Source organism: Oreochromis aureus, linkage group 3, assembly GCF_013358895.1.
Source record: "Oreochromis aureus strain Israel breed Guangdong linkage group 3, ZZ_aureus, whole genome shotgun sequence".
Lineage (NCBI taxonomy): Eukaryota > Metazoa > Chordata > Actinopteri > Cichliformes > Cichlidae > Oreochromis > Oreochromis aureus.
The window spans coordinates 41,996,589-42,009,438 of record NC_052944.1 but is presented as its reverse complement, the minus strand read 5'-3'; the positions used below and the strand labels follow the sequence as shown (position 1 = coordinate 42,009,438).

The following is a 12,850-nucleotide window of genomic DNA, read 5'->3' as shown; positions in this document are numbered from 1 at the left end:
GTGTAGCTGACAGCTGGTAACTGTGCAGGGGCGGATCTAGCAAAGCTTTTGCCAGGGGGCCAGGTAGGGCATTAACAGAGAAAGGTGGACACAAGGATATACTTTTCTTTCTTACTCTCATATAAAATATTTAGCTTTTATTAAATAGTTATCTGAATCTTACAACCAAAGTTTGTATAATAATACACAAGATTGGCTGTAGACCATTGTTCACCTTTCAGAACACTGTGTAAAAACAACAAAAAACAAAAAGTGAATGCGAAGGTGCATGAATATTTATTTTACGTGTTTGATGTGTGTGGCGGGGCGTGGTCTGCAGTGCCGCTGCAGGGGAGGTGGACCCACCTGAGCGGCATCTGCAATCACGCCTCTCGGGCGTAGTCTTTGGTCTCTCGGCTGTTTTTTGGGTGTGTGTCGGGCTGTGAGTTGAAAAGCTACAGCCGGCTGTGTGGGTAAACCAACCATGTGTGAAAAGTGGTCCATAACGTAATGCTTCAAAGCGTGTTCATGCAAACATTGTCGGGTCTGCCGTGGTACAATGGGACTTCTGCTCATGAACCTGTATGCACAGCGTCTGGAAATCGGCGCTGTAATGGCAACTTCATCTTTACACAAAACTGTAAGCTGTCATCTGTGAAGCGTGAGCGGTGTTTGTTTTTACCATAGTTCATGGTGGAGAATGGCTGCTCTGCTGAGTTTTGCTCTTTGTAGCCGTATGAATGGCAAACTACACTGATTAGCAGCGGCATAGGCGCATTTAAAATTTCTTCTGAAATTTTCGCTTTCTAGTTTTTTTTTATAATTGAACTGTTTTCAAATCAAAACCTACACATAAATTGATTTATTGTCAATATTATCTTTATATGATGCTCATTTATTTATTCCTTTCTTATATTGCAGTTGAAGTACATGTATTATTTCTGTTAATATTAATTTGCTTGACATAAAAAACAAACAAACAGAAGCTTTATATTTTAAAAAAATGGCACAGATAATTGTCCAAAAGTTGATTCTGTTCATCTGGATGTAGCGTTTTCAGTGGGCGAAACATTTTGTCACTCATCCAAGTGAGTTCTTCAGTCTCAGCTGACTGCAGGTCTTTTAAACATGTAGTAGTTCCCACCATGATGACCTCATGTAGGGAGGTCATCATGGTGGGAATTACTACACGTTTGATGTGGCAGACTTTTGCCTCAAATGCCTTTTTAGGACAAAACCCCAAATGGGATTTGTATCTCCAACTATAACTGAACCAGGGACCTTTCACTTGCCAAGCAAATGTGTAAACTACAACAGCTCAATAGTGTACTAGAGCAGCTGAAAGTTGATTCTTAAGTTATTACTCCTTTACTAAATATAGTATTAATATCTTATAGTATTCGAGCCGGGGCTCGAACCGGTAACCTTCCGATTACAAGGCGAACTCCCAACTCTTGAGCCACGATCGCCCCACAAGGTGGGGCCAGGTTTCACAATGAGCTCACCCGAAACCTTGGCTGATTAGGTCCCACACCCGCTTTCACACCTTGGCGCATGTGATTAGAGGATCACCAGGGGGTCCTTTGTCCCTCCTTGGGGGGATACTCCCACTGGGTTTAAATCTGGGACTCTCGGCCATTTGACCTTAGAACTGAAGAAGCTTCTCGGATGAGAGGTGAAACCTCTTCAAGCAACTCAAAGAAGTCCAGACGCTTTTCTTTGCAAATTCCTTTGACTACGATGACCTGGATGACTGAGAACCTTCACAGACATCTTATAGTATCATTTTTCTTTAAAACTGGCAATTGTTCCCCCAAACACCTAGGAAAAACTCAGGTTGTATGAGTTGTATTTCTGTTTTGTGTGACTAGGTGGGAGAATTAGAACTTGCTGTACTTTTGTCAAAGAAAATCATGCATTATTAGAAGTATAAGGTACAACAAAAGGCATTAATACACCCCTGAACAGTTTCAGGCTTTTGAACTAAGCACTTGTAACCAGCTGGATGGTCCCTCTTATCTTTAGTTAAGAGGTCATCCAAGTTTTCCAAAAGTAATTTCAAATTTCAATTTCTCTGACCTCAGAACAATTTTACATGAGTGATTATATCCATTTTTATATCACTTTATTTTAAATATTTAAGTCTTTATAATTTTATGTTAAGGAACACTGTTCTTAAATTCTTCCTCTGTTTGTAGACTTTCTTTTTTGTTGTGTTTTTTTTGTGACCTCCTGGGTGAGTCATCAGTGCAGTCTTGGAGTAATTTTTGTACGCTAGCTGCTTCTGGGAAAGTTTGCCACTCTTCAAAGTTTTCTTCTTTTGTGGATAATGACTCTCATTTAGTTTGGTGTGGAGTCCTAAATCTGTAAAAACTGATTTGTAACCTTTTCCAGACTTACATTTTCACATAGGTTTGGATATCATTTTTAAAAAAAATCGTGATTAAAATGAAATAATGATTTAAATGATTTAAAAACAGTTCTTTTCTAATATACTTAGCTTTAAGTGTGAAAAATATGCAAAAAAAAAGAGTAAGCGGCAAAGACTTGTTCACAACTGTATATGTATTTGTGACAAAAATAAGTGGACTTACCTGCAGTGGGGACCTCTTGTGAATAAGGAAGTGGCCAAAAGTAGGTTCGTTTTGTCATTTCTTAAATACAAGAGGAGAAAGAACTTGTAGGAATGAAAAATAGTACAGGGAGAGAAACAACAATGTTTGTGTCAGACAATGTAAAAATACACTGACATTATGTGGCCATCTGTTTAGCTAGTTGTGTGGATGCCCTAAAGGGCTTCCACACTATTGAGTTCCTGTTTCTCTTTAAAGTTTATTCTTCAAGTTGCTCCCCCATTTTTCGGCACTTAACTACTCTTTCAGTTTTCAGCCGATTTTCTCCGTTCAAACTCTAATCTGTTCTGCTCTTTCTGCTAATTCCAGCTATGACTTTTGGTGTTTATTACTATTATACGTTTTAAAAATTACACTTTTTTCCTTTAATTTGTCCCATTGAAATGAATGGGAAACTTCCACAATTCTGCTAAAACTTGCTTGTTTTTGAAACTTAACTACTTCCTCATGCTTTCACCCAGAAACTCCATTCAAACTTTAAAATGTTCTCAGATTATTGGGCTATTCCTGTCTGATTCAGCTTTTTCAGATCTTCTACCGTTTTAATCTTATCTCTCTGTAAGTTTTCAGTTGCAAAATTGTGATTTTTCAGAAAATGCGTTGCTATGGTTGCTATGCAATTAACTCAGAGTGAGGGCTGGTCTGTTCTGAATTTTCTCTTCATGTCTAAACAACTTCTTGCTACTCGCTCAATTTCCACTCAACCCCCACAAATTATACATCAAAACGTAGGTATTTTGGTGGCTTTCAGAAAACGTCACTATCACTGTTGTGGAAGTTACAGATTTTTATCAAATCGCCTCAGACCAACACAAGGTCTGAAAACGCTCCATTGAAAGCCAATGGAGAGTGTGTTCAAAATCACCGCTGGATTTCTCTAATGAGAGGCATTTTCAAATCGTCATATCTCTTTAACAAAACAAAGTTAGGACATGAGGCTTGTGCCAATATATCTTCAGACACTGCTGACACTCACAGTGGAAGCAGTTTTTACAATTATCTTACCGTTGAGCAATGAATTACGTTTGTTTGAGGGGTGGAAATCTGTCCTCCTCTCAGTTTTCAAACTCCGAAAATGAAGCCGTTTCTTCTCTCGTCATATCTCCGCGACGGAGATACAAAGAGCAATGAAAATCGCAGGGAAAATACACCAAAGTCCGCTGATTCACCCAGTACAAGAATTATGCTGCTAGCCCTCCTAGTTTTTGAGTTACACGGCGTTTTGTAACTCCAAAAAAACGGCATTTTTCGCCTCTCACCGCGATCTAATTCTGACTAGTCAAGTCTCTGTGTTTTAGACGCCCGCCCCCTTTCCAGGTGGCGCAATCAGTAATGACACGGCTCTGCAGCTCAAAGGTTGTGGGTTCAATCCCACCTTGTTCCACGTTTTTTTTCACTACAAATTTATACACTATCACAGACCTGTAATTTATATTGCTAATTTATTACAATTCTGCAAAGTTGTATGATTTTAGCAGCTTTTCTAATATGGACCTCAGATTCTTGTTAACGCCCATGGCAGAAACAAGTACACACAGCCTGATGAAGCAGACTGAGGCAGTACCTCTGATTGGTGAATTTGAGCAGAACCAGGTTGTTCTTTCATTTCATTTCTTTATTTATTTCACACATGGTTCAACAGTGTTTCTTTTTCTACATACAGAACCTTCTGCCTCTTTTCAGCAGAAATTCTGCTCATTCACCTCATCTCTTGTGTTGGAGTGCCCTCTTGTGGCGCCTTTTGGGTAGTGCCTTAGTAAACGTGAACACTGCAAAGAAGTGGTATCAGACTGGTTTGTAGTGGAGGAATTTGTTGCCAGTTTCTTTCATCTTTAATCCGTATTCATGTTGTAATGTAGTAACTTTTGTGGCACAAATACCACAATATGGCAGAAACACTATGTTTTGGCACAAATACTTTGATTTGGTATACTTTAGCTTCTTCACCCCTTTTCAGCAAAATTTTCATTTTTTTCACCCCTTTTCAGCACAAATTCCATTTTTTTGGGCTGTTTTCAGAAAAAAAAAAACTCTTTTCAGCAGAAACTCTGCTGATTCATCTCTTTTCAGCGCAAGTTTCTGCTCCTTTGCCTCTTTTCTGCAGAAATTCTGCTGATTTACCTCTTTTCTGCAAAATTTTCAGCCTTTTCACTTCTTCTCAGCACAATTCTCAGCAGCTTCTGCTAATTTTAGCAGAATTGTCGGTCTCTCCTCCTCTTCTCGAGAGAATGAGTTTAGCTCAGTGAGATGAGTAGCTTTCTTGAGACTAGGAGGGCCAGGTTCGAATCCTGCTCAGGGCAAAACCTGTTTTCAGTTTTCTCTTTTGTTCTGCCTCTTTTCTGCAGAAATTCTGCTGATTTACCTCTTTTCTGCAAAATTTTCAGCTTTTTCACCTCTTCTCAGCACAATTCTCAGCAGCTTCCCCTCATTTTAGCTGAATTGTCGGTCTCTCCTCCACTTTTTTGAGAGAATGAGTTTAGCTCAGTGAGATTTGAGATTGAGAAAATTCTGCTCTTTCTGCTAACGACTGCTATGACTTTTGGTGCTCATAACTTCTATGCTTTTTGAGATATTGAATATTTTTTGCAATATTTTTGCCCATTGAAATGAATGGAACACATTATCAATGTGGTCACTTATTTCTGCTCGCCGGGCTGAGCTGTGTTTTAGCTCAGTGAGATGAGCAGCCGTTCTCAGACTGGGAGGCCGGGGTTCAAATCCCACTTATGGCAACAATTTATTCAGTTCACAGTTAAACTTTTTTTTAACTGTTTTCAACACAAATTCGAGCATCTTCACCCCCTTTCAGCAAAATTTTCAGTTTTTTCTGCTGTTTTCAGAACAAAAATCCTCTTTTCAGCAGAAATTCTGCTCATTCACCTCTTTTCAGCACAATGTTCTGCTTCTTTCTGTCTTTTCTGCAGAAATACTGCTCGTTCTTCACCCCTTTTCAGCAGAATTGTGAGTTTTTTCACCCCTTTTCAGCACAAATCCCATCTTTTTCAGGTGTTTTCAGCAGAAAGCTCTTTTCAGCCGAAATTCTGCTGATTCACCTCTTTCCTGCAAAATTTTCAGCCTTTTCTCCTCTTATCAGCAAAATTCTCAGCAGCTTCTGCTCATTTTAGCAGAATTGTCCGTCTCTCCACCTCTTCTTTTCGAGAGTGACTTTGGCTCAGTGAGATGACTAGCTTCTTTGAGACTAGGAGGGCCAGGTTCGAATCCTGCTCATGGCAACATTTTCTTTTTTTTTACACAAAAGTACACACCCTGATGAAGCAGACAGAGGCAATACCTCTGATTGGTGGACTGAAATTGAGCAGAACCAGGTTGTTCTGCCTCTTTTCAGTAGAAAGTTTAGCGTTTTCACCTCTTATCAGCACAAATCTGCTGTTTCACCTCTACTGCAAAATTTTCAGCCTTTTCACCTTTTATCAGCACAATTCTCAGCAGCTTCTGCTAATTTCAGCATAATTGTGAGTCTGTCCACCTCTTCTTTGTGAGAATGAGTTTGGCTCAGTGAGCTGAGTAGATGCCTTGAGTCCAGGAGGGCCAGGTTCGAATCCAGCTCAGAGTGACATTTTCTTTTTCACCACCGTACAACTTTTTGCAACTTTTCATCTTTTTCAGCTTTTCAGCAGACAGCTTCAGCGTTAAGGCATCCACACAGCATTTTCGCAGGAAATGCAATTTTTTCTAGTTATCAGTTTGTGTTTGATACAGAGTGACATATGGCTATTTACTGCCATCTGGTGTTAGTTATACAGAACTGCAATTAAAGTCACTGTTGTGTTCTTGTTGTTGTTTTTCTGTTGACAAGAAAAACAGCTGTGGGTATTTGTCTTTTTCATAGCCGTTTTAGGATTTTCTTGTTAAAGAAGGTCTCTCAAAGCCTTAGACACCAAAGTGTCAAACTGACACTGACTGTCTCTTGGATTATTAACTGAACATACTTGAACTGATTGGCGCCGTAGGCAAAACACAGGGGGACCATCCAACCAGTGTTCAGCACCAACTCTGCAGATATGGAAAATGAAAAATCCTCCAACGCTCATCCAACAATATTACATTTCCTATGATTTTTCATCTGATATGTACTGCTTCATTTCCACGGATATAAAATGAATATTGTTGCACATTTAAAAAACAAAAAAAACCCTGCAAGTAAAGGGTGGACTGGTGGGGCGTGGTGCATTACTTCAATGTGACTCTTATGGCAGAGTCACAGTTTTTTGCATATCAATTTTAAATATATTATTAACTAAAAATACACCTGTGAGAAATAATAATAGGTCATTTGGTCAAAACCAGTGATTCAATTCTTCTACACATATTCACTTTGTGTTATTTTCATGATTAACAACCCTGCGAGAATCAAAACAAGAAAGCTCATATTTGAATAAAACACGAGGACAGCTGTGATGACCTAAACTGCATTACTTGATTTGTATACACATGGATCGTTGTTTGTTTCAAAGTTATTTGAATTATGAAAATGTTCTGAAAAAATGAGTATCATTTGCATGGCTTCATTCTAGCTGCATGATTAGCTGGTGGTGATCATTTGCAAAGTCCTTCTAAGAGCACATTTCAGCCATCTAGAAGCAAATCTTTGTGGTTGAGTTACGTTTCTACTATATGTGTATTTTCATAACATTGCAGCTTTTCTAATCTCTCAATCCAGAGTGCCGTCATGGACACACCTTGGCTCGTGTAACTGACAACACTGAACAAACGTCATGCTAATTGTTCTCTGGTCTTATGGGAAAAGGGGAAAACAAAGAAAATATAAAGGCCAACGTATTTTAACCGTGTAAAAAGATTCAAAGAAGGAACTTGAATTGCAGCATGTGTACTCCTGTACTCCTCCCTTCACCTATTACAAAAACACTCATTTTTTAAAAGAGGTGGACATTCGAATCAGACATTTACAAGAGTGTCTCACAATAGGAGGAAGATCAGACTACTGACAAAGTGAGTCTTCTTCTTCTTTTTCTTCTTTTAGCTGCTCACTTTACTCACCACAGAGCATCCTCCTCAATCCTCCATCACTTCACACTACTTACAAGGGAAAAGTTCTTTAAAGATAAAAAAAAATAAAATAAACAATATTTTCACAACTAAACAATTATAGCATATTTGTCTGTTTTTACATCTTTAGGTTTTCATTCAAGACATAATTAAATCACAATGTTCTGTATGGTTTCAATGTAGTTTTATTCTATCTTTGAATATAATTTTCATATCTTGAAATAAAGTGGTGGAAAAGAGATACATTTTGCTGCAAGTGCAGGGGATTGGTTAACAAAGTAGGACAGATGAAAATTGAGTGATGTCATGAAACGGCAATTTCAAAAAGACTGAGTACAATGTAAAAAAACAAAAAAACAAAAAACAAACATATTTTATCCACAAAAGAGCCAGAAACCATAAGAAAAGTTTAAAGTGAGACAATTTGTAATTTCATGAAAAATATTACACGTTAAATGGTAGTAAAAATAATATAACAAGACCATCTTAGACGGGCATATTTTCACCAATCTGGAAAGAACTGCATATACAATTTGTTGAGCAATCTAAGAATACTGTTTCTCAATATGAAATTGCAAAGACTTTGAATATCTTGTATGATATACATAATATCATTAAAGAAACTGTGAAATTTTGAATTAATGGATCAAGGTCAAAAATCTATATTGGAAAATTAGGACAAGGCCATGTGTTCCTGCCATCAAATTCAAAATCAGCTTATTTTTTTTACAGTGGTACATTTTCTCAGTTTGACATTTGATATGATTTTATGTTTTATATGTGATTGTTATTTTATATTTTCTTCCAGATGTCAGTAATCTCATCCACCTCCAATGACTCTCTTTCCTTGATCAGCTATTCTCTTCCTTTGAAAATACAGTGTCTTGTCTACAGACCAAGTTCCTTCCGTTTCATCTCCTTCAGCATCACCAATATCCTCCTCCTCCTCTGCACACTTATCCTCTACTATGGTCTGCAACAAAGGTGGAGAGGGCACTCTGTCTCCTCAGCATCAACAGCAAGTCATTCAGACAGTTTCACATACCACATAGTCACTATGGAACTAATTTATAGTTTTGGATGTATCCTCATTTGTTTCGCTAACTACAACCAAGATTTAAATATACTTTTAGTGGGGGCCCTTATGCATTTGTCCAACTGGTTTGGCGAGACTTCACGTCTTGACCTGTGTGGAGCGCTACCTGGCTGTTGGTCATCCCATCACCTTCTTGGGACTGAGAAATGAAAGAGGAATCGGAATGAGAAATATATCTAGTGGCTGTGCTTGGCTGCTTTCTATGTTTGGGACAGGTTTGGCAATAAAAGAAGACATCTTTTTCATTATGTACTTCTGCCTCCATATAATATCCATAATAACTATATCTTTCTGCAGTCTTTGTGTCATGATCCTGGGTCATGTTGACCCAGCATTCTTAGTTTTCGTGTGATTTCCCCTCGTGACTTTACCCTCTGTGTGCCCCCTCTGTGTATCTGTGAGTCCTTGTTTCCCCTCCTTGTGTTTTATTCCATGTTTTCCCCAGCCCGTTATGTCTGTGCTCTCCCCGTGCTCTCTCTCTCCCCCTGGTCTGCCTCCCTGTGCGCTTCCTGTTTTACTTTGATAGTCTCCCATCAGTGTGGTTCAGTGTGGTGTTTGCTCCTGCCGTGTGTCGTTATGATTATCAGTGTCACCTGTGTCCCCATGTGCTTCTACTTCCCTCGTTAACCCACTGTGTATTTATGTCCACGTCTCCCTCAGTTCTGTGTTGCGTTGTCAATGTCTCTTCCCTGAACCTGTGTGCCTTTCTGTGTTCCCTTGGTCCTCAGTTTAGCATTCCTAGTTTAGTTCTGTTTCTTTGTGAAGCCTGCAATAAAGCAGTGATTTTGAGTTCAGCTTTTGTCTCCGTGAGTTTTGCATTTGGGTCCTCATCTGCCTCCACACAGCCAGTTCGTGACAGTACGACGCGACAGTACGACGTGACCAGTCATTGACCCAGCAAACTCCCTATGGAATCGGCAGTGTGCAGACTCCACCTTTACTAACGAGAGGACCAGGCAGGAGTCTCGGCATGCCTGGGAGCGCGAGTCCACCTTTTATGACTCGGTTGGCTCTAGGTGGGTCGCTCAGCCTTCAAACTGCAAATGCTACTGCCTTTTCTTCACCTCGTCCCCCGGTGATAAGAGTTGGAGGATTTAGTCTGTGGCCTGCCACAATTCCTCCGGCCTCCTCAACCTCCAGCTCACCTCCACAATTGCCACCCACGTCCCGCGCAAAGAAGGGGGGGTACTCGGCGGCCGAGGAGAGATTTTGTGCCTCCAACGAGCAGCCCATCTCCGCTGCAGTCCTTTGTGCTTTTCCTGGGACTTCCACGCTCGGAGCTGCACAAGCTCCCTGGCTCTTCGACGCAGCCCGGCCCGTCTTCGGCTCAGTCAGCCGACGTCTCAGAGGTGCCTACGTCTACGGCCCCAGCAACTCACGGCACAGTTCCCAGGAAAAAACGATGCTCACGCCGTTGTCACCCTAAAGTTACTGAGCAAACTCTGGTGGTGAGTGAATCTGTTTCTTTCATGCTCCTTCCGAGCCGGACCGAATTGGACAATATTCTGTTCCTGAGTCCGCGGTTTTTCGTGTCTGTAACTCATCGAAGAGGAATAGTAAGTTTAAAGTTGACTGTTTGCAAGCCACACAATGTTTCTAAGTTCACCTCTGCACCTACTAAGCATGAGACTGAGTTCATCGTCCCCCTAGAGACTGCTGTTCCAGTTGAATTAAACAATTCTGAAACTGTAAACTCTGTGTGCGTCATCCCAGAGAGCATTAACTCAGTGTCTGGTAATTCTGGGTCAGTTAATTCAGAGCCTGCATTACCTACTCTCACGCCCATGTTTGAGAATGACTGTTTTTCCTTTGCTCCTCCCATGTCAGCAGTAATTAATACACAGACGGATAATTTCATCTTAGAAAAGCAAAAGACTATTTTTGAGTCGCATGCCTATGAACTAAATATTAAAACAAACAGTCCTGAGGTTCCTGTTCCTGCTGAAACCGGAGGGGACCCCCTGGAAAATGAACTGTCTTCCAACCTTCAAAGGCTGCGCTTTCTGTTCTTCAGGTTTCTTTTGACCCTCTGTCACGTTTAGATTTTACTGCCTCGTCTGTTAGCTCTGAAACTGCGTCTCTAGGGATAAAGAATGTTCCTCCTCCCAAGTTAACAAGAGCAGATGCGAAGTCTGTTAACTCGGGGTTTGAAAACACTAAAACTGTATATTCAGTCACGGTTGTTAAGGGCAGCAAGTTACCGTCCGTCATGAGTAAACTGCTAGGGGAGCTCAGATGGAATATTCCAGAGTTGGTTGCACACCCAGTTAATTCAGACACTACTAGTGTTAATATCCCTACTCCTGTGCCTGCTAAGCATGAGACCGTGGTTGGTGTTTCTTCACTCCTGGACTGTGCTGCTCACCAGCCAGCATATTTAGAAACAGTCTATGAGAATGCTCCTATTTCTATAACGGCTCCTTCTGAGCCAAGAATTGCGGCTGAGGTCCAGTTTGTCCCTGTTTCTGTCCCCAGGCTGGCGGACGCTCTGTTCATCTCTGCACCCGTACCTGCTCCTCGGATGGGGTTGACGGACACCCAGCCGTTGCCTGCGCCTGTTCTGGTTCCCCAGGTGAGGGCAACTGTGACCCTGCCGACTCCTGCATCTGTTTCAGTTAATCGGGTGGGAGCAGCAGTGGTTCAGCCAGCTCCTGCACCTACACCGGCTCCCAGGGTAAGGGCAGCCAGAGCCCAGTTCATCCCTGCACCCGTATCTGTTCCTCGGGTGGGGATGGCTGGTGTTCGGCCAGGCCCAGTACCCGTTCTTGTTCCCCGGAGGAGAGCGGCCAAGAGTGAGACCACCTGCTCAGTCACAAGTTCAGCTACCTGCTCATCCACCATCTCTACAACCATCATCACAACCACCACTACAACTTGTACTTTTATCCATAGCGTAGTCATTAGCTCAGTTATTAGCTCAGTTTCCTGTTTTGTCACCAGCTCAGTCTCTAGCTCAGTTGTCAGCTCTATTACCTGCTCAGTCATCCATTCTGTTACCACCTCAGTTTCTTGCTTCGTTGCCTGTTCAGTTATCAGCTCAGTCATTAACTCTGTCACCAGCTCAGTTAGTAGCTCAGCAACCTGTTCAGTCACTGCCATCCTCTGCTGGAGGCTCTAGTGAGCTAACTCAGCCAGCTGAGGACAGCGTTGTGCTGACAAAGCCTGGACAGACTGTTTGCACGGCACAGCCCAAGCTGTTGCATCCCAAGCTGGCTGCGTGCCCTGTGCAGCTACAGTTACCGTCCCCTCAGCCAGGGGTGCCCACACCTGCTGGCCCTTCCTCTGTTCCCGCTGGCGGCTCGGGTTCCTACGTTGTTCTATTAAGATGTTGCTTATTTGATTTCCCCTTGTGACTTTACCCTCTGTGTGCCCCCTCTGTGTATCTGTGAGTCCTTGTTTTCCCTCCTTGTGTTTTATTCCATGTTTTCCCCAGCCTGTTATGTCTGTGCTCTCCCCGTCCACGCTCTCTCCCCTGATCTGCCTCCCTGTGCGCTTCCTGTTTTACTTTGATAGTCTCCCGTCAGTGTGGGTCAGTGTTGTTTGCTCCTGCCGTGTCTCGTTATGATTATCAGTGTCACCTGTGTTCCCCATGTGCTTCTACTTCCCTCGTTAACCCACTGTGTATTTATGTCCACGTCTCCCTCAGTTCTGTGTTGCATTGTCAATGTCTCTTTCCTGAACCTGTGTGCCTTTCTGTGTTCCCTTGGTCCTCAGCAGAAGCCTGCAATAAAGCAATGACTTTGAGTTCAGCTTTTGTCTCCGTGAGTTTTGCATTTGGGTCCTCATCTGCCTCCACACAGCCAGTTCGTGACACTTTGTGTACTCTGTATTTTGATTCGTCCTGGCCCAGGGGAACAGGATAGGGACAGGGTTGACCAGTCAAAGCAGAGGGCTTTCTGCACTATTTTGGTCATACTGGTTGTTCTGGTATTGAGGTTTGCCAGTACTGTGATTTGGGGTGTGCTCAATAATTCAGAGGGAAATTATTGTCTGATTATTGGGGGTGTGTGTGTGTGTGTGTGTGTGTGTGTGTGTGTGTGTGTGTGTGTGTGTGTGTGTGTGTGTGTGTGTGTGTGTGTGGTGTGTTTTTTTTGTTTTGTTTTTCCCTGGGTAC

The 12,850-nt window shown here is 41.8% G+C and overlaps 1 protein-coding gene across 1 annotated transcript; it reads left to right on the top strand.

The window, feature by feature from the left end:
- The first annotated feature begins 9,844 nt into the window (after positions 1 to 9,844).
- Positions 9,845 to 12,485, top strand: LOC120437439 (uncharacterized protein YMR317W-like). The gene is made up of 2 exons (XM_039608028.1): positions 9,845 to 10,184; positions 11,212 to 12,485. Exon 2 carries the CDS (start codon positions 11,258 to 11,260, stop codon positions 11,852 to 11,854), a length of 597 nt encoding a protein of 198 aa, XP_039463962.1. The 5' UTR covers positions 9,845 to 10,184; positions 11,212 to 11,257; the 3' UTR covers positions 11,855 to 12,485.
- The last annotated feature ends 365 nt before the right edge of the window (positions 12,486 to 12,850 follow it).

Excerpts from the sequence above, each read along its gene's own strand:
- LOC120437439 (XM_039608028.1), top strand. The coding sequence starts at position 11,258 with ATGGGGTTGACGGACACCCAGCCGTTGCCTGCGCCTGTTCTGGTTCCC.